Source organism: Centrocercus urophasianus, unplaced genomic scaffold (genome assembly GCF_019232065.1).
Source record: "Centrocercus urophasianus isolate 14NV4802_14NV808 unplaced genomic scaffold, USGS_Curo_1.0 seq_18, whole genome shotgun sequence".
In the NCBI taxonomy this organism is placed as follows: domain Eukaryota; kingdom Metazoa; phylum Chordata; class Aves; order Galliformes; family Phasianidae; genus Centrocercus; species Centrocercus urophasianus.
Window position 1 is genome coordinate 12,119,807 of NW_024884733.1, and position 21,725 is coordinate 12,141,531.

General features: G+C 37.1%; 1 protein-coding gene across 2 annotated transcripts in view; it reads left to right on the plus strand.

Moving 5' to 3' along the window:
- Positions 1-21,725, plus strand: part of DPYD (dihydropyrimidine dehydrogenase) — a 317,433-nt gene that overhangs the window by 40,186 nt on the left and 255,522 nt on the right. Inside the window, exon 2 of one of the 2 annotated variants that reach the window (XM_042818949.1) lies at positions 20,213-20,288. The exons of the other annotated variant lie outside the window; for it this stretch is intronic. Within the exon in view, the coding sequence (XP_042674883.1) occupies positions 20,242-20,288 (47 nt within the window). The 5' untranslated portion in view covers positions 20,213-20,241. The remainder of the gene's footprint in view (positions 1-20,212; positions 20,289-21,725) is intronic. 2 annotated transcript variants of the gene reach the window in all.

Genomic DNA, 21,725 nt, shown 5'->3' on the forward strand with positions numbered 1-21,725 from the left:
ACAAATGAGTTCATTGCCACCATTCAGCTCTATTCTCTAAGGTATTAATTTGTCAGTGGAGAGGCTTCCCTTGAGGCTGTACTTTGGTTTTGAAGCTGCATAAATGTTAAGCCTGACTGCACAGTAAAAAACGTAAATGTTTAATTTGTTATTTAAAATGCTTAAGGGGTGCCTTGCTTTATATTTATACTAAACTGTGAGTGAATGAAAATATTGTTCATCTAAATTCTGTAAGTGTTAAAGAAATTGTACAATGCTGTTTGAACAAACCTGTGCCTGCTTCTAAATTGGATTTGATTTTTAAGTATGTGGTGGCCTATGTACTCAGATCACTGTTTTTACATGATTTTGGTTTTGTTAATAGAATTTTAAAATGCATGTGGTATTTCATATGCTGTAGGGATGCATATTCTGCTTAATACTTTCATATCATCTAATTCTTTTTAGAGGGGGGTTAAAAGTTGTCAGTAAGTCAGTCTTTTCTTGCTGCCCTTATTTGCATTGCTGAGTATTTTGGTACAGGACTCCAAAGAAACTCGAGCTATAGCGTCCAAAATAGGGAATGATCAATGGATGAAAGGAGGCAGAATAGAGAAAGAGTTTCTAAAATAATTTCCTAAATACATTAAGATTATTAATTTTAGTATTATTTATGTGTGATAAAATTGGGCAAACATGCTTTATTAAGTTTTGAAAGGTAGTAATAAACAGTAAATCATTTCACTTGCCTGATATAAGTAACTTCTTAGAGTTGCACAGTAAAAGGTACAAACAACAATAATATTGAAGAGAAACTCAAAAAACTAATTAAAGCCATTTGCTTTGATTCTATTCGTAATCCCTTTACATTTATGAATGACTTTATTTTCATGACTCTGACTCGATGTTCATGATGCTCTTGGCTTATGAACACTGCTATGAATAACTGTTTGTAAAGGTACTGTGTGAAATGTAACTTGCCTATTTGAAAGCCTTACTTATTACCTTCCAGTTATATTCTTTCCTTTCTGAAAGTCATTAGCCTTTCTAGTTTTGATTTCTTGTTCTTTGTTTCTTTCCTACGCTTAAGGGACTGACTGTGTGGTCAGTCCTCTGTATACATAGATCTTTCCTGTAGTGCTAGTAAATGAAAAATGACTTATAATAAAGATTTAGGGAACATATGGTGTGTGAAGCTACTTTTAGTATTTTCCCCAAGCTGGATTTCTTGTCGCTGGTCTCCTGTAACAACATTCCATGGGTGGTTTTGTGGTGTTTTGAAGTACATGACTCAGCATAGTTAATCTTTTAAAAACTTGGTAGCTGACAGCTCTTTGGTGATAAACATTCACTTGAGGAGGGATCTTCAGCGTTTCAAAGGTCATGCATCTGTTACAAGGAACATGTAAGATCACAAGAATTTTCTACATCGCACAAAATAGAAAGCACACTACTAACCCATACATTTGTATCCTGGTCATTTTTGGTAGCATACAAACCGTTTGGAGGAATAGTAATCGATCTCAAAGTTTGACAGATATTGTGCAGTGCTGGAGTTCTCTTAATTGCCCTCAATGTAATGTAGTTCTTTGTTGATCAGAGGATGGTGAGGAATTCTTGTGCATTGCTTATGTGTTTGTAGATAATATGCAGTCATAACTACTATTGTATTCCTTTTTTCTATCTTAGTAAATAGTTTTATCACAACCCACAGGTTCTACCTTGGCTTTTTTTAAATTCTCTCCCTCATCCCACTGGGAAGGGGAGGGTAAGCAAACAAATGTGTGGTGCTGAGTCATCTGCCAGGTTAAACCACAACAACTTGATGGCTGCTTTTTTTTTTCTATTTGGATCCAAGATTACCTGCAACCTACTGTAGTCTCCCAACATCTTCGAGAGATGAAAGTTCACTTTGCTTTCCCATTGCTGTAGTGGACTTTGGATCAGGTGTGGGAGGATATAGATTTGCTGACACGGGTATTGAGACACTTGCCTCCTTTAGTTTGGAGAAGAAGGCAGAGAGGGCTCTGTGTTGCACAAAGGCACTGGAATCATATGGACATGAAAACAACAATGGAAAATCCTAGCTGGATAGCTAAGCAGATATAGGTGAATCTCAGATGAGCCATAAGTTGAGTGGGCAGTCTGCCCAAATCCTCTCTGATTTCCCAGAGTAGTACTACTGTTTGGCCTGATGAGAGAAACAATGAACATTTTTCCCTAGTGCTCCTGTTTGGATCTAGACCTTCTGCTTTAAATTTCTCTTTGAGAAAAATGGTCAATTTAATATGTATTTCAGTATATTTCTCTCTTATGAATGTTACTGTGCTTCACACAAATGCCAATAACCTAGTGGGGTCTTGTTTTCTTCCAGATCTTCAGATGATATTCAAATTAAGGAGTAGAGGAAAATCATTGCTCTTGTTTATATTTAAATATATACAAAAATAAACTTTCTGGAAAATCATAAAATGTGAAATTTCTCTAGTTTTACTTCATGCAATATTTTAGACCTTGAATCAAATAATGAGATTAGTTGGGATAGAGTGGTATTGCAAGAATTCAGTTTACTTTTATTTGCTTTATCCTATAAAGTATTCAGTTTGTGTGTTTTTTTTGTTAATATAGTCTAAAAGTTTTGTTTATTATATTTTGATGTAATGACAAAGCTTAAGTAAATCCCCCTCCTTGGCCTGCTGGTGAGCACTGCCCAGCATGGCACAGGGTCTGCTGGCCTTGCAAGGTGTTGCTGGATGACTTTCACCTTCTCCTCCAGGCCCATAAGGATCTGACTGTAGAGCTGCTTTCCAGATGCTAGCTGCCTGCAGTTGTTCCTCCCCAGGGGCAGGATATAACATACCTCTTTTTCTTTGAACCTTCATGAGATTCCTGTTAGCTTATTTCTGTGAGCATGTGAATGCCCTCTGAAGAGCAGCACAGAGTATTGGCCATTTGTAGACTTCCTGAGGGGCATGGCTTCATGACAAGCAGTGCATTTTGTATTGCATCTTAAATTATGGTACCTTGCTCCTGAACACTCTACTGGCAATATGCTTTAGGCCTATGTCTACTGTAGGTTGCATGAACTCGGTGTCAGACAACTGAAGCCACAGTGGGTAGCATCCTGCGAGTCTGGCAGTGTGGCGGCTTATGGCAGCGAGCCATCAGTGAGACTGGTGAGATGTTATATATGTGAATGGGTCTTCCTTGTAGGTGCATAAATCTACGATCTGTCTTGTGAACATTGGCTGAATTAGTATGCATGAAAGCTTTGCAAGTGAAAATTAAAGCTGAATATTTTTATACAGTCTCTGTGTTAATAAAGAAAGATTTAAACACATTTCATATTTACAAGTGGGAAAGAAGAGAGAAAGTTTACTTGTCTGTTTAGATCAGTCTAAAAAGGCATCAAACTTCATTTGGAATTTTCTTTTGCATTCATATATTTGCATATTTTGGATAATGTGAGCATGGGAGTGAAGCTTCAGCTATGATTTCCAGTTTTATAGAAGCAGTTTCTGTTAATGATGATATTCACTCTGTTGTCTTGACAACTGTATGAGCTGGAGTTAGTAATAATCAAGCTGCTTTTAATATGGTCTAGACTCTCAGATGTATTTGACAAATAGTTTCTATGGCTGGGCAAAACCCAAAGAAATTGCACTGTAAGGGGTTCCGTGATTTCATGAGTGCACACTAGTTTGCAGTTAAAGCCTGGGGATTTAAAAAAAACAAGTGTGCAGTGCAAACTACAAAATGTTGAGGAACTTGTTTGGGCTTCTGCATCTGCTCTGCACAGCAAATGCCTCAGTACTGTCCCTGCAAACTGTTTTGTGGGGGAGAGGAGGGAAAAAAAAACACCTCACTTTTGTGTCACTTCAAGGGTGAGGGAGCCTGTTTCTGCTTTTGAGCCATTTAGTTTTATAATTTAAAGAAAAAAATGGATGACAGTCAAAAATTTTGCTTTTAGCAAACTGCAGGAGATGTTGTCTGATGTTGGTTCTGAAAGAGGTTTTGAAAACCACTGTGGCAGATGGCTTACCACAAAGACTCCAAAGATGCCATGCAGTGGGTGCAGTGTCATACCTTTTTCAGTGACTAATAGTCACTTATCTGCAAACTGTTAGAGCAGAAAATTGCATTAGAAAATCTTGAGTTCCCTCTATGGATTCCCTTTTTGTTACTTTTAAAATGCAAGGTTTTAGGAATATTTCTTACATTTGTTTTTTTTGCTACCATTATCAATGGCTCTCTGTAGATCATTGACATTTGTTCTTTTATGTTGTGGAGCGTTGGACGATTTAGTTAGAAGGGGGCTCATGGCATTTTAGACATTTAAAAAAATGTCTGGGGCACAAACAGAAGCTGGGTGTGTCACAGCTTTGTCCAAGGAGCCTGGTGTTTCAGTTCAAGCCGTCGAAGCTCATGCTGTTTTATCTGCAAGTAGTGAATTTAATCACTACTGTAGTCAGCCTACACACGTACTCAAAAAAGCAGTCCATCCTTACAAATACTGTTTTAAATATCTGCTCTGGTTTCTTTCCAGGCACTTACTGTAGTTTTCAAGTATCTCTGATAATACGATCAGCTTTTCCTCTTATCTCCATCATGCCCATCTAAAGTCATTGGGCTTTGCATTGCTTTGGGCATCTCTGACTTTATTCGCCTTGGACTTCAGCATACAAAGCAGAGCTGGTATTAAGGATAAAATAATCTTCATTCAGAAATGCTTTATCATCTGGTGATGTCTGCTTTGTTTGGCTCATTGTCAGCAGATCATAGTTATCATAATTGTTTAGGACACTTTGGTTGCAATGAAAATTAGTAGCTATACATACTTTTTTTGCTACTTTATACCATACTGGGTGCTGGGGTTCTGGAGATATAAATATATATTTATTTATAAAAAAAAAAAAAAAATAAAGTCTTCATTTTCTTAGAAATGTTTTCTTTACTGGGATGAAGGCGTTTCAGAGATTAAATTGGGTCCAACTGTGTGTCCCGAGATACTTAGCTTTCATCAAAATTAATCTCTGCTTCCCCTGTGGACTTCTGAACCTAAATCCTGTTTACGTACTTGAGGCTATTTAGGAGAGTAAGAAGAGATTTTCAATGAAGCAATGTTCTGGTGGAACATTAAATTTAAATAGTAAGACCCTATTTCTTTATTTTTTCAATAACTTAGTTGTATAAAATATTAAAATAATATCAGTACTGTACCATTGCTTATTTGACTACAAAATTTTGGAGAAACACTTTCCATCTGCAGTGCTGAAAAGGAGCTACTTAAAAGGAGAACGTATTTTATCAGTTTGCTGTTGAAAATGTTTGGCACTCAGGTAAGCCCTGAACCACTTCAGATGCCACGTGGCTTGCTTAAGTTGGTGTAGCTGTTCTAGGGATGTGGTGTCAACAGACTCCTAGCCACTCTAGAGGTACCTTCCTTAGCTGGCAAAGTCACGGGGAACAACATTGTTCATCATGCTTATCATCATACTCCAGGAGAGGACCACTGTTCATCTAGTTGCAGATAATTTCTAATACAGGAAGCCATTTACTTATTGCGTAGTTCCTGCTGGATATTTTTGCTCTTTTCTAGTTGAAATATATCTATTTTAGTGAATGTAAAGCTGTATATTCCTTGCTTCTATAATAATTTTTAAAAATTCTACTCAGGTATCAGACAAGTAGAGAATTTACCCCTAAACTGGAAAGGCCTGAGACATTTTTTGATGTTGGTGTTGCTAAACATTCTACTGTGTACTTAGTATAACAATGTAATAACATATGAAATGTGTTTTTTCTTAAAATTATAGCTTCAAACAGAGGTTTGAAATGTAACTCTTTTAATATTTTCTCTATCATGTTCATTTAATTCTCAGTGTAAGATAAGAATTCATTATTCTTGTGCTGAGAGTGTGAAACCAAAAGTTGATAATGGTAACTCAATGTTTATAAAATAAAGTGTTGTTCCTGCAGTGTGGTCCAATTACACAATAGTAGAGTAGGGATGTAACGCAGAAATGCTGCTTTCTATTTGTTTCAGTAAGTTTAGCACAGTGGAAAATGTGGCATTCTTCCAAGGTAATGCATCAAGTTTACAGTTGACTGGAAGTGCAATGGAAGTTACTCTAAGACTTCATGTGCTGGCTAATAACTCTGGTTGAATGTGCTAGATAATTGTTTTATGAAATCTATTTGATTTTTTCATTGCAGAGAGTTTGTATCTTAATTTTGAGACATAATAGTATTCTAAGAGGTATTTGAACAAGTGTCTCTATAGATGCTGCATTTACAATGTTGCACTTTTAGCAATTGAGCATAATTTATATATGGATAGAGCTCACATACATTCTTCCAGTAGCCTGCTGAATCTGATGAAACTTGAAAGAACTGCTCCATTAATTTGGTCAAATTATTTGAAAAAAAATGTCAACAGGCTGTCTCATTTCTTCTTGGTGCTTAGAGAGCTAGTAACAAATCAGCAATTTGACAGGTATGAAGAAACCAGAGGTTGCGAGGTATCTTTCTCGATAGTGACTTTACCATTTACCATTGAGATGTGGAGAGTTAGGTAAGAATCTCCTATAATTTTTGCTCTTGGTATAATTTTTATTAATCTTTTCCATCATGTTAGAGCCATTTCCCAAATAAATATTTAACTTCAAGGCAGATGATGTTACTGTTGTACTGGGTTTAGCAGTCAACCCACTGCAATTCCCTCAAAGGTGCTACAGAAAATTGCCAGGTCACAGCCAGAACCCAATGGTTTAGCATCAGGTGAGAAGGCAGGCAAGTAATGTGTCTGAATGACTGGAGGGGGTGGAGCCTGGAGGGCTCATTTAAGGGTTGGCAGCTGAGGGAGCAGCATCTGTCTGGATAGAGATTGCACTCCTCTTGAGCTGCCACTGGTCAGTCATTGGAAGGGCTGAGACAATTGTCCTTCTTTGTTACCTGCTGCTGCTCCATAGTGTCTGCATCCTACTAGAAGGTTCTGTCGTTGTCACCTTTTGCCATGCAGGTGTGTTAATATTATTTACATTTTTGAAGAATTATTTGTCAGGAAAATATGCACATTTAAATAGCATGTGAATGCCTCTAAAAGCTCCTCCTTGCTATCTTCCAGCTTGTTTAAAGCGTAATGTGGAACAATCGGTCCTTAAAGGTGTTTAGCTCCTGATGTTTTTTGTTTTTTTGTGAGAGCTGGATTGAGGATATCATTTAATTTGAGCAGGTTTTTGAGTGCTGCTATAGGTAATTATATCAGCTCTGCACTTGCTGGGTTATATTTTATTATAAAGGTAACATTTCTAACCTTAAATATTTTTTTAGAAACCCTACCACTTTTCTCGATCTTTTTGTCTAGAAAGAGCATCTGATAACTTATAGAAATGTTCTTTATAATATTGAGTTTGGATTTACAGTAAAAGCAGTAACTGCTACTAGCTTCTAAAGTTTTCCAAAGATCTGTTGTTCCATACATGTGTCTTTTTCTGAAGTATTTCTGGATGCCTTTGACAACACTGATCCAGCAAGTGGAAGACTGTCACTGGCAGCATTTATCTTCGCAGGAAGTATATTTGTTTCAGCTGATTGGGGTAGTTTCAGCTCTGACATCTGAACATGTATAAGTATGCAAAAAAAAAAAAAAAAAAAAAGAAAAGAAAAAAAAAAAAGAAAAAGAACAGAAGAATCACAAGGTTAAAAATAAAAAGAACTATAACAAAAAAAACATTCAACGATTTTGGCCAATGCTGTTTAAAGAGACAGCGTTGTGTGTGAGGGAAAAGTGAGTAGTGGTGTAGCCAAGCATCAAGGCTCTGCACTGGGCTAACAAAGAGGTAACTGTGGACAGCTATTAATGGGACTGGAAGAAGGGATCAGTACTAAAGGGAATCCTTCAGTAATTCCTACCAGCATCAAGAGCACAAGCCAACTGTCCACGCAGTTAATGTAGTGAGCTTGCTGGCTGCGAAAGTGTGTTATAAATGTTGTCTGGGTCTAAGGGTCCTTGTTCATTGAATTGGCTCACACAGTGGTGAGGGGCGGAAGAGTGAGAGCTGAGTGGATTGAGGGCACGTGCTGATTTGGCAAGAATACAGGTTGAACTTGGTATGTAGCAGCAGTGATCAAGAGTGCCTTCCAGATGAATAATTGAGTATAGGTTGGTCAAAATTTTCCTCTCAGCAGTGACATAATTTGGCATGGCATGTGCCAACATTTAATGAAGAATACACACTTGAGACCTTCCAAGCTGGCTTGATGCCTCTACAGCTGCTTTTAGAGCTCTGAAAGCTTTATTTTAAGTTGGTAAAATATCCCCCTGCACATACAAATAACGCATTTGAACATCACCTGTCAGGGGTTTTGGGAACAGTATTGTATGGTAGCAATCACAAAAGGAGGATCTGTCAGAGATAAAGATCAAAACTACAGAGCAACAGAACATGCTTGTCCCTAGATATCCTGGATCAGAGTATCTGCTCAACACCTTGGTTTGCTTTGATGACTGGCACTGACACAGAGGTGCTGCTTTTTCTGTCACTAAACTCCAGTTGAACCATTGCATCTGTGTATGTAACATGCTGTGATTTTTTTTTTTTTTTGCCACTTTTTTCTTATGGCTGAAAATATAGTGAAAGACGGTGTTACAATTTGGATTTCTAAGGCTATGTAAACATGCCTGGATTAAAAGCAAGAGCCATCCAAATTCTTTGTAAAATTATCTATCTTCCATCCAGTGTCATGCATAACTACTGCATCCCCAAGCAGACTTGAAAGATTAAACTCTGCATTTTATTTATTGTTACGAAATATGTTCCCTTCTTCAATCCTGTAATGTTTTCCTGAGCTTCGGTCCTTATTGCACGGAATTTTCACCAGCAAACTTATAATCACTTCCATGCATGGCAGAAGTCATCCTTTATACTCAATACTCAGTGTGGAAGTTCATTTTTGTGGTAGTAGCACCGTTTAATAACATGGAGTGTTCAGGAGGTCAAAGGACAGTGCTTCTCTAGCTGAAGTTAGAATTATTAGTGAAAACATAACTTGCTGTTGTTGCCTTCCTGAGTATGCAACTTAGTGCTCTGTGTTTGCACTTAAATTGTCATTTAGTGGTTAATGTGGAAAATGACTAGCAAAAGGGAGAAGAAATGTTCAGCATTTTTATTCTGCTTCCTGGCTGCAGTTAGAACAATGGGTCAAAGGCACTAAGTACAATCTGCTTGTTTTGCTTTACCTTTGCATTTTTTCAGTCAGTGGATAATGGTCAGTTAATAGAATTACATTTATTGCTTTTTTTTTTTTTTTTTTTAGGAGAGGATTTTTCTCATCTTCACTGATTGCCAAGTTATTTGTATGTAGAGAGAAGATTCTTTTTGTATAATCAATCTGCTGCTACCCATTTTATTGCCAAGCATTCCTTCTCTATGGTAGCGTAATGTTACCTAGGGAACAGCTTAAAGCTGACACATACAGTGGTGCCACAAATTAATTTCACAGTTATCAGGATATAGGGTGATAACAACAACACAAGCTACTGTGAAATTACCATTGTTCCCATTGAGTTACAGTGTAATTATTACTTTTGTGGCAACTATGCAAATAACTCATGTCACCACTGTAGGATGGGATGTGCTTTCCTTTCTCTGATTCAGTACTTTGTGCTACAGAGACATCTTTATGTACTATGTACTAGAGCTGTGCTTTGAATTTGGAACTGAGATCTAAACATGGCTATGTCTTCAAATAAAAAAAGCCACAAATACTTGAGACCAGCACCCATCCCCAAGTCCCCTGCTGTCTATTATCATCTGGAATCATAGCTGCATTTGTATGCTAATCTAACAAAATAATAATCAAGTTTTTAGTTTTCCATTATTTCCAGTGTGAAACTGGGATGTTTCCTTCAAGGGAGCTTTGTGATAGTTACTTTTATTAAGGGACGATTTCAGGTTTCTTTGCTGCCACTTTGTGGAGACTTCGGTGGAAGGGATAGATCATTTTTATTATGTTGCGTATTCTTATATAAATTGGTAGGAAAATATGACTGGAGCAAGATTAAGGTACTATCCTAGTATGTAAAAACAACTATAACAGCAATAAAACAATGCCTGCAGCATGATAATGACAGAAGACAAGGTCTTCTGTCTTTCACCGTGTACTGTGGTGGAGTTGGCATGGGTGCTCCTTGTATTGCTTTAAACCATAATTTCTTGGGAGACTACAGCTTGAGTTACATATTTCAGAAACACATCTCAATGATTTTTTTCATCCTTCAATTGGGATTTTCAGAAATTCCTACAGGGAGCTTAGATGTGCAATTTGCAGTTATGTATGGATATATCACCTTCAACTGCTTTTAAAATTTCCATTTTAATAAGTGGCTAACAACCAGATTTTCAAAATTGATGAGAATAGTTAAAATCTAAAGAAGAAAGAAAACTTCAGAGACAAATCATTTAGAAAAATAAAGCTACAATTATATGAAATGAATGAGCACTTGATTAAGTAATCTGTAACCAAGTAAAAATCTGGATAGATATTGATAACTTCCAATTATCAAAATTGAGTGCAAGGTAAATTTCATTAGAGTACAAGATTTTTGAAGATTGGAGCTTCATTTCTACTTAAGTATTCAATGATCTTTCATTGAAAAATAATCCTAATAATAGAATGATAGATTTTGGTTTTTAATTCTTATTTTATATTTTATAGTAAACAAAGATGAAATAATTAAATTTGATGCATTTTCAAAAATTTGCTAGCTTACAAGCTAGATTTCCCTAGTTTGTGCTATATTGCATTGACAGAAGTATAGCACAGCTTGATAAGCATGTTTGTGAGAACACAAATATGAACAATGTTATGAAGGAACTATGTTCTCAGCATTTCCAAAAAGTATGCCAGTAATGAATCACCAAGATTTGAGCTGCAGAGATCTTGCGAATTTGTGTTAAATTGTAATTACACCTTTTTTTCTTATGAGTGAGATACTTGTATAATCAATGAATATAAAGATGTTATGATTATGAAATAAACAAGAGAGTTTGGCTAAGCAAGTTATAACAACAAAAAGAGAACAGATAGAATGCTTTCCTGTGAACTTGGGCTCACTGCAAAACTCTAGAGGAGGAATCTCCTGAAGAGATCCTTCCCCACTGGTAGTCAGCTCTTAAATGGTTCTAGGAGAGCTGCAGCCAGGCTCCACCCTTTCTGGCAGCACAGGTGAATTGCCTTCGCCTGTGCTCCCATGGCTGACTCATTGCTCACCTCAGGTGATCAATCAGAGGTTCAGGCTGTGATTCAGCAGTTCCCATGCAATAACTATATCTTTTTTGAAGTTACAAAAAGAATTGAAGAGAAATTGTTGAGGCAAGAGGAGGAACAACCAAATGATAATGGAGTATAAAGGAAATAGATATTGTGTGTCAGTCTTCAAATATACAAGGGCTGCTCTGAATGTAACACGTCTTTATTATGTGATGTCAGAGGTGGATGTAGGTGGTATAGCAGTAGAGGCTGATCCTTCCCACCGGTATTCCATTATGTTTTGTTGCTGTGTGACAGATGGCAGCAGTTCTGGTAGTTCTGTCTAACAAAATGGTGTCTGATATGGAGGTGTATATGAAGCAAAGTGTCATTGAATTCCTCCATGAGGGGAAAAAATGGCATCCATTAGCATTTGTTGACGCTTGCTGAATGTTTATGGAAACCAAAGAGCAAATGTGAACGAGGTGAGGCCGTGGGTGGTGCTTTTTCAACAATGGGCTGCTTCCATTGGTGCAGCATAGACTCGTGTTCATTGCTGGCAAAAATGTGCAATGAATGGTGATGACCATATTAAAAAAAAAAAAGTGTTATTGTGCACTTCATATCTGTTGTAGCTTCCTTGGAAATAAATAGTAGGCATTACTTTTGGTGCAACTTATATGTTAGTGTTTTTCAAACAAACAATTTTCTGATACCATTTCTTTAAGGAAATTGAAAAACTGTAATCACAAAATTACAAAGCAATATGTTGTCCCCCATCAAAGCGTTGTTTTTCTGAAGGTTACACATACACTGATGAAGACGTTACTGATATTTGAGTTGTAGTACCTGGTGGAGAATCACTTAGAGCAGTAGTTTTTTCTTCAATAATCTGCTAGTTTGTGTTCTTCACTAAGAAAGCAAGGTTCCAGTTTCTCCCTTTTCATGATTTTTTTGTTTGAGTTGTTAAAACCTGCTGAGGCTTTTCACTGATGAACTAAAGCACATGAATGTAAATCCTCCAATTGATGATCTAGGAGGAAATAGTCAAAAGATAAGTAAACCTTATGATCTTGCTCATTTATTATCTATACGATGAACAATGGTGAAAAACTGTATGGTAATTAATGGACTGGCTTCATGGAATGGCTTCTATTTATTGTATGTCACTCTTTTTAGAGATTTGCTGATAAGTTTATTTATTGCAGTGTGAGGAGGTCACTAATTACTGTGGATGTTAGTGAGACTTTGCGAGAGTACTCTAAAAATCTACTTTTTAAAAATTCCCTCCCTTTACCCTCCTGTTGTATCACTTCTAGTTATTCAAGAGCTAAGCTAATATTTAACACCACAGCAATGCTCAGGTTTGATGCTGTTTAACCCATATAAGTTTCATTTGGAAGAAACAGCTTGTTCTAATTAAGAGCTTCTGGAAAATCTGCTGCAATCCTTGCATGCTGTTCTTAAGAGTCAACCTTGTGGAAGCAAGTAATTAAAGGTTTAGAGTCACCAGAGGTGTGCTCATTGGCCCAGTTTTGGATGGAGCAGGGAGGTTAGGGAGTGTTGTTGTAGTACTGTGGGGAACTTTCACTGCTGTTAGTAATGAGCAAGAAGCTCAAATGGTTCGTAAAAATCAAATGTTGTCTTAATAGGCCTGATGATCCAAACAAGCAGTTTTGCTCAGGTATTCTGTAATGAGAAGATTTTCTTAATGGAAGTAAATATAATAAAGCTGTTGCTTATTATTATTCATGTTAATATTGTATCGATATAATCTTTCATAGTATTACCAATATTCATGTTAATGAATAATAACAATAAACTTGAAATATATGATGGACTGTTTCATTTTTACATACATGTATCTCCAAAACTGCTTGCATAAAAATGCCTGGCAAACTGTGCATTGATAATTAGGAATGATTTACTTGCCAGTAGACATGATTGTATGCTTTTTGGTGTATTTTATTTATGTTTTCATAGGTTTACTGGACCAATAGCGATAATTTTGTGTTGCATGTGGCATGTTCTCTTTGAGGTTTTCAAATAAGGGAATTGTCTTAGTGTTTCAGTATTTTTGTGGATTTCTAATCTCCTCTCTTCTGCTCAGTGACCAGTTTCAGCTATCCTGGTGGTGAGCCAGGAGGGAGAAGTGGGCTTTATTTTGGTTTTAACCATCTGGATAAGAAAACCACCTCCCACATTTAAGGTAAAGCACTTCGATCTTTTTCTGGCTCGCCCTTGTAAAATAATGATACTCCTGCTTACCTCTGTTTGTCCTTTTTTTTTTTTTTTTTTTTTTTTTTTCTTCCCCAGTATACTTTTTTTGTTGTTATTCATGTGGCCAGCTATGACTTTACACATTAAGAGGGACTAAGCCACCTTCGTTTATGGAGTAGTTGTCATAAAGGCTGTGACTTTCTGGACTGATCTTGCATCCTCCAGTCTCTAGCTAATAATGAGTGCTCAAGGTGCTCAGCAAAAGTATACTGAGAACTAAAGCCTAGATCTGACTGCTAGGGAAGCAGATTCATACCTAGTTACTTATAGGGTGTCAAAACCTACATAAAAACGGAGTTGATTTTCTGCTGTATAGTCAGTGCAAACCTCTGCAGAGCCTGGATTGGTCTTTTAGCAGGTTCTCATGGCTTCTGTTAGAGATATAGGCAACCTAAACTAGTGTGCAACTTAAATCTGAGCTATATTGTGTATTGTAAGTACCGAAGGGTGTGCATAGTTGCTGAATGATGTGAGTAAAATCATTCTTCAGCAGTGTCAAGGGACAGGGTGTCTCAGGACAGCACACTTATTATTCTATTCTTACAATTGACATCATTTGTTTCATTGTGTTCTAGCTGTGTTCTAGAAGGCAAATGAACCATGTAAGAATGGGAGAAGTCCTTAGTTGTGCTTCTCTTGATGGAAGGTGAACTTCTGACATGGAACTTTAAATGTCCCTTCATGTTTATCACAGCCCATGACTGAGGGATATAGATATGTGCTAATGTAGATAAAACACTTTTTGTTTGAAGTTTCACCTACCAAATGAAACTTAAAAATAACTTTACCTGAAATTGTCTCTCTTTTGCGAGATGAAAAACTATGGTCCTCTCATTTTATGATGAGCCTACTATTTCTATATGCTGGGCTGCTGAAAAGTAAACATTATCTGTGCTTTGAAGAATGTAATGGTTCTTCTCCAGGGGAAATTCTCTAAATCAGTATTAAAAATAAATAACTAAACCAACGAACACCACTCCTCAACCCTAGTAAATAAAAAAAAATGAAGCCAACACCAAACAGAAACAAGCAAAAACAGTTCTTTTACATTTTGACAAAGTTGGTAATGTTATGATCTTTGGCTTCAGGGCAAAAGCATTTTTCTATGTCTACATAGAAAGATGTTCATGTCATTTCTGCCTCTGCTATAAATAAGAAGCTGGATTGGTTGGCTGGATTGTCTCTGTAATGAGTTCCAACTGGAATACTATCCCTCCATGCTTGGTTTAGGCACCTTTTCAGTGGAACACTTTCTGGTTCTAGAAAGATTTTAACCTCTTCCTTGCCCAGGAAGATGCACTGTAACACAGGAAATGGCTTCAAAAATAGAAAGTTTCAGGATCAGTGGATGTTAGTGTAATTTCAGTTCATCTAGAATTCTCCGTTTTCTTGTTTTGGGGAACTGAGTTTGAGGAATCACTTTCAGTTTTGTTCTTGATAGACAGAACTTCTGGCATCCATTTTACTAACTCAGCCTAGGACTGTGAGTTGTTCTTAAATATCAGCTACTTCTATGCCGCACTTCTTTGTTAATTACTTTGCTCAGTATTCTTTCTGTACAACTGAGCAGAAAATAGTATTTTCTCATGGAAATACTTAAACCTGCAAGAAGTTTGCAAAAATGCTTTGGGCAATTTCCCTCTGACCAAGAAAACATACTTAAGTAGTAATATAGGTAATATATGACATTGTACACTCAAACAGTAAAGAATAGGTTAAACAAAACATTAAAAAGAGCCTTAAAGCAGAAACATGAATCTTAACAGCTTCTCTAGAAAATATGTGATTAGGGAATTCCTTGGGGGAAAAGGTATCTTTTCATTGTCCCTCCCTGAGATCACTAAAGAGCTTTCTTTTTCTGCTTTTAATAATCATCAGGTTCTTGTTGTGGATAAATTAAATCTGCACATCAGTGTGCTACTTGCATATATGAATCTCTTTCCTCAGCACATGTGGAAGAATCAGGAAAGTGCTGAGCACTTTGGGGAACAACAAAGAACTCCTACTTCTTTCACTTAATGTTAACTTAAGCCAAATGCTTAAACTTAAATGCTTTGGTGTATGTATAATGTAGGGCTGCAGTACTTAACTCTGCAAGTGAAATATCCACATGTTGATTTTATGTTGGCTCATGAAGATATACTCAGCTCCTGGAAATAGTGTTTTCTTCTCGTGTGATGATGCCCTGCTGTGAGGCCAGTGCCCTACCTGACACAGCTTGGGTTTTCTTTCTGAGGGTTCAAGGGATCCATCCTGAGCTTCATCCCGAGATTATCCAGTATAAACACTAATGCTGCTGTCACACCAAGGATAGTCCTGATCTTGTAAGTACGTTTCTCTAGGAAATAGGATTAATAATTAATGTATGTTCCCTCTGTGTAAAATGGGATAATCTCTGACAGATGGTAGTTTTTAACAAGAACATTGCAATAATTCAAATCAGACTAAGCATGTTTTATCCGTGCTTCAAGACTAAAAGACGCTCACGTGCATGAATGTAAAACCTGCATGGCTGTCTTACATTCCTCTCTACTCCTAGTTTTAGATCATGCGCATATGGAATTTTTGATTGCCGTCAGTAATGGAGTTATGTCAAATTTCATAGTGTTCGGAAAAGATCTGTCTTTAGCTGTCAAGTAGTGTACCTATCAGAGGTGAATAACTGATAAGAAAAACTGGAGAAGGAACTGTATATATATATATATATATATATGTATATAGTCACAACTAATTATTAAAAAATGTAATCTAACAAAACTGCATATTGTGTGTGTGTATATCCACATACAGGCAGATGTAGGTTGTTTTTTCTGTTTGCTTTTACTTTTAATGGCCTTCCATGATGCTCTAAAAGAAAGGAGATACTTAATCAGTTCTCATTTGTGCTTTACTGGGGGATGCTCACCCATATTTGGCACCCATCAGGACAGTCTTGTATTGGCTTTCAAGAAAAGATTATCCATCTCTTTTTGGAAGCCATAGAGTTATTAATGTACAGTGAAATAGTTGAGATACTTTAAAGGAATTGTCAAATATCAGCACCAGTTTGATGTGCAGGCAGGAATGCCTGATGTGCTGTAAACATATTCGATATTTAAGTCCCTTATTTCACAAAAAATTGTAAAAAGCATGCACCATGGCATACTTGTGATGGATGGGTGTCATTGTTTAAATGAAGGCTTTGAGTCACAAATGTATGTGCAAGTAGCTATTTTCTTCCATTTGTAAAATATTATGCTAAGTATTTCTCAGAATGAGTAATGTACTATATATATATATAGCATTAAAACAGTGTCTAAAAGTGCTTCGTGTCATGTTAAGTAGAAACAGATACATCTATTGAATGCAACATCTAGCTCGCATCTTTGGAAGTGTTGGTTTGGACCTTTTTTCCTTTGATAATGTTTTTGAGATAATATGCGTTTGTTCAGAAGAATATATGTATTTTTAAAAGTTATTGACAATAAAAGTATTGACGTTAAATGGACCAATTATTTAATTTTTATATTGAGAAAGTTACTAACATGAGAATAGTTTTTTAGATGGCCAGCTCTGTTAAAAATAACTGGCAGTTATGAGACTGGTGGTGATTAAAGCCATTTATGTGTTGCTTCCACAAGTTTCTAAAACCATGTAATGTGAGCATTTATGCTACCCTGCAATGTAAGAGCAAGCATGTCCAGCCCACGGGCTGCTTGCAGCCTGGCACAGCTTGCAATGCTGCCATTATGGCTGTAGCTCTGCTCTGCCACGTGACCCAGCCTGAGTGCACAGCCATCACTCAACCCCAGCCTGACATTGATGTGCTATTAACCCTCTCTGGGCTGAAACCAGGGCATGGGGAGGGTGCAGTGCAGTGCTAACTCAAGTGATGGCAACTGTGTTTCTGCATTTTGATACATTGCCTAAACACAGCCCTGTAAACAGCAAAAACTATGCAGCTTTACTTTCTGTTGTGATAAATACATTTCAGAGCAGGTTTTAAGATGCAAAAGAAAAAAAAAATCAATTTTTCAGCTTATTTGCAACTCCATTTTCAGTTGATATTGCATTACATGTGAATTTTCAAATGGAATGTGTAGAGTTGCAAGCCAAAATTTGATCATGTCTTTTCCAGACTTGTATAAGCCCTGTCTTAGCAGGGAGAAATATCTCTCACTTCACAGTCATGCCTTATTCATGTCGTCACTTTTGGCAGTCTGTGCATTTGTGAACAGCTGTTTTCAAGGATGAAACACAAGGGGAGTAAAACTTCATCCAAAATCTCTGAACACCTTGAGAACTCACTATGAATTGCAACTGCTGCCATCAGCCTGACTGATGCGTTGGTGGGATCTTTTAATCTCGTTTGTAAAACTAGTTTTGTAGTTTTATTGCTCTGTTTTTCATGTTTAATAATGAAAACATTAGAAATTAAATTGTTGCTTATATACCATTAATTGTACTATATTTTTTTATGATGGCTGATCATGAAAGCATTGTCTCCTGTTTTATTATGCTGGCTTATGATATCAGAGGTGGATGTTGATGGTATGGCAGCAGATGTAATGGAACACTGGCGGGAAGGTTCAACATGTTGTTGCTGTGTGACAGATGGCCATGGAAAGGCAGTCTGACAGAATGGTGTCTGACATGGAAGTGCATATGAAGCAAAGGTATTTCATTGAATTCCTCCAAGTGGAAAACATAGCACACACTGGCATTCATTGGTCCTTGCTGAACACTTATGGAGTCCAAAGAGGGCATGTGAACACAGTGGGGTGGTGGATGGTCTGTTTCAAATGTAGCAACAGTGGTCAACTCTGCTGGTACCGACTGATATAAGAGCAGCCTGCATGCTTTTATTCATTGCTGTTGAAAATACATATCTGATGGTAGTTACAGTGGTTTTTTTTTTTTTTTTTTTTTTTTTTTTTTTGTAGCTTAAGGTTTGTTCTGTTAAGCAGTGTTATTGTGCTCTTTGTATCTGTTATTGTTTCCATGGAAATAAATAGGAGGCATTACTTTTGGAACAACCTTCATAGATCCAGCCCTAGACAATTCCTCTTCACTTGATATGGCACAAGCAAGCAAAAAAGTTGGGCACCCATGTTCTAAAGGTTGAATGAACTCTGCAGTGAATTTCCAAACTAAGGGTCATCTTGTTCCCCATTGATCCTGTCAAAAGGGAAAGGAGAAGCAAAGATAATGTAAGAGAAGCATTAGTTTTATGTCCATAAGACATGATTGTATTTGATCATTGTTTCTATTTATAAATTCAGTTCAAAATCTTCAAATGATAGTAGAATGATAACTTTGGGTAAACCCATTTTTACCTCACCCAAAGTCAAAACGTGATACAGTTTTGTGTTCCAAAACTTGAATGCAGACATCTTTGAACCATTCTTTTGATATAATAATTTCATTAAGCCATTAGTATTAAGTTTTAAAAATAAATTATCTGGATGCAGTACTTGACATGGACCACAGGAGAGGGCTTTTATGATAGAGGCCATCCCAGTGCCATCTTTTTTATATGCTGCCATGGAGATTTGCATTGAAAACAGTTTAAAATACATTTAGAAACGGATACAACATTTCTATGCTGATGTCACTGTAAACAGTAAAGGTAGAGAAATGAGTGAAAGCCACAGTAGAGTAAAGCATCATTTAACGAATTGAAGAGTGTGCTTCCCTCCAGGTGATGCTAAGTAGGCTCTGAACAAGTAATGAGGATAATCTGTGAATTCAATAATATGTGATATTCTTTCTTGATTTTTTTTGCGTGCTATTGAGATCAGTGGATATTTGAATATAGATGGACAGTTTTCAACTTTTATCTTTCGTTTTCATAGATTGAGATTAAGACTGGAAGTTGATCATTGCGTGATAATTTTTGTAGTGCTGCCCTAAATCTGAGAAATCAGTCTAATCTTTAGGAAATATTTTCTAAACCCTTGTGCCTACTGTGTCAAATTTCTGCAAAATGGTAGTCCGGAAGCTGTTTCCTTTTTCCCTGCAAAAGTAGATTGACTTTGAGAGTATTAACAAAAAAAAGTAAAACTTACTGCATTTCTTAAAGTTCTGCTTATTTACTGTGTAATAGAAATGCTCACAGAGTATTTTTGTAGAAGCTGGAAGAGGTTGACAGTAGCTTATTATAAAAGCAAGGAAGATATTGTTCTTCTTGCGCTGATACATGGCAAGATTACTTTAAGTTTGTGAGCCATGATGAGATGTGCCTTTACTGAGGTGGATATTGGATGCGTATTGAAATGACCATCATATTCTGCTGGGCTTTAGTTTGTAGCATTCCAGTATTATGAAGTTAAAGCTTTTTTAGCTTATTTATAAGTTTTTTTTAACTTCAGGTGTTCCGGGGCACAGAGCTGATGATGCTAGCCTTCCTGTGAATCCCTACTTCATTTGTTCTCATTAGAAAGCATTTGCATAACCACCTGAAAGACAAACTAAAGGCCAAGTGGTGATATAGCTTTGTGTTTTTTCCTTTCTGCCACAGAAGTGTAGGTTGTCAGTGAATTCTTTGCTCCAAGATTGGACTGCAGGAAGGAAAACAGCTTCTGTAGTATCTAGTAGTATGTTTATCAGATTCTTGTACTCATGTTCTCTCAGTCTGTTATAATTCCTCATTTATTGGTTGTAGGGAACCAAAAAAGAGAGGGGATAAAAAAGACGTTTTTTTTTTTTTTTTACTTACTAGTTGTGGAATTAAACAACAACTGTGAGGGAATGTCGAAGTCCTGGTTCTTGAGTCTTAAGAAATTGTGTCATTCCACGTAAGTTACTTTGCCATAAGCTGTGTATGGCGTTGTTATGCATCTGTCATATTAATTTGTACAAAATTGATGTTTATATATCTACATGGCAAATTTAAAAACTTTAAGTATATTTGTCCTTAGTTTTTTGTTGTCTGGCAAGTTGTGTTCTCATCACGCTTTTCCCAGTGTTGCTTAAAGAGTGTATTTAAGAAGAGAGCGGGTTCATGCGAAGCTGCCTTATGGTTCATGTTGGTATGTACCTCCTCCTGAGCTGACAGCTGCCGCTTTAATTTCAGTAAGAATCCACGTTGCCTTCCCTATGGCTTCTCCAGGTGCTGCAATGCCTGGAGGAGGTAAAATTGCACTAACTTTTACAGATGTCAACATCTGCACCAGAGTAGGGCTGTGTTGATTAAAACTTCAGTAGTCTAACACATTAGGAGTAATTAACCAAAACTACTTGTGACTGTGCAAAAGACATTTCACTTAGTGTATAGCTTCTTTCTGCCTTCTCCTACCTCTGAGGTTTAAAAGAAATCAACTGTTTTTTTTACTCGTAGGAACTCAGAAAAATGTAATGTGAAATATTTCTACTTTTAGAAATATTTGCTGAAAAAATACTTAAATTCAATAAATTTGCAAATCATTCTTACACTAGCCATTGTATAGACATCCATGAAGAGTTTTTCCACTACTTATACAGGCTGGGGGATGAAAAGATAGAGCATAGCCTTGCCAAAAAAGACTTGGGGGTATTGGTGGATGGCAGGCTGGACATGAGCTAGCAATGTGCCCTTGCAGCTCAGAAAGCCATCTATATATCCTGGACTGAATCAAAAGATGTATGGCCAGCAGGACGAAGGAGGCAATCCTGCCCCTCTGCTTGCACTGGTGAGACTTCACCAGGAGTACTGCATCCAGATGTGGAGTCCTCGGTACAGGGTTGACTCAGACCTGTTGAAGCACATCCAGAGGAGGTCCAGGAAAATGATTGAAGGGATGGAACGCCTCTCCTATGAGGACAGGCTGAGAGAGCTGTGGCCCTTTAGCCTGGAGAAGAGAAGGCTGCCAGATGACCCGATAGCGGCCTTTCAGTGTCTAAAGGGGAGCAACAGGGAAAAAAGTAGACAGGCTCTTTAGCAGGGTCTGTAGTGATAGAATAAGCTGAAATGGTTTCAAGCCTAAAGGGGGTAATTTTGGATTAGATACAAGGAAAAAGACAAAGTGAATGTGGTAAGGCATTGGTATGGGTTGCCCAAAGAAGTGGTGGGATGTCCAGGGAGGGGGCATCTCTGGAGACTTTTAAAGCAGGGCTGGATCAGGCCCTGAGTAACCTGATCTAGCTGCGTGTCTCTCCCTGTTCATTGCAAAGGAGTTGGGTTAGATGACCTTTAAAGATCCCTCCTAAGTCTAAGGATTCTATGATCTCCGAGTAAAGAATTTCTTAAAAACAGA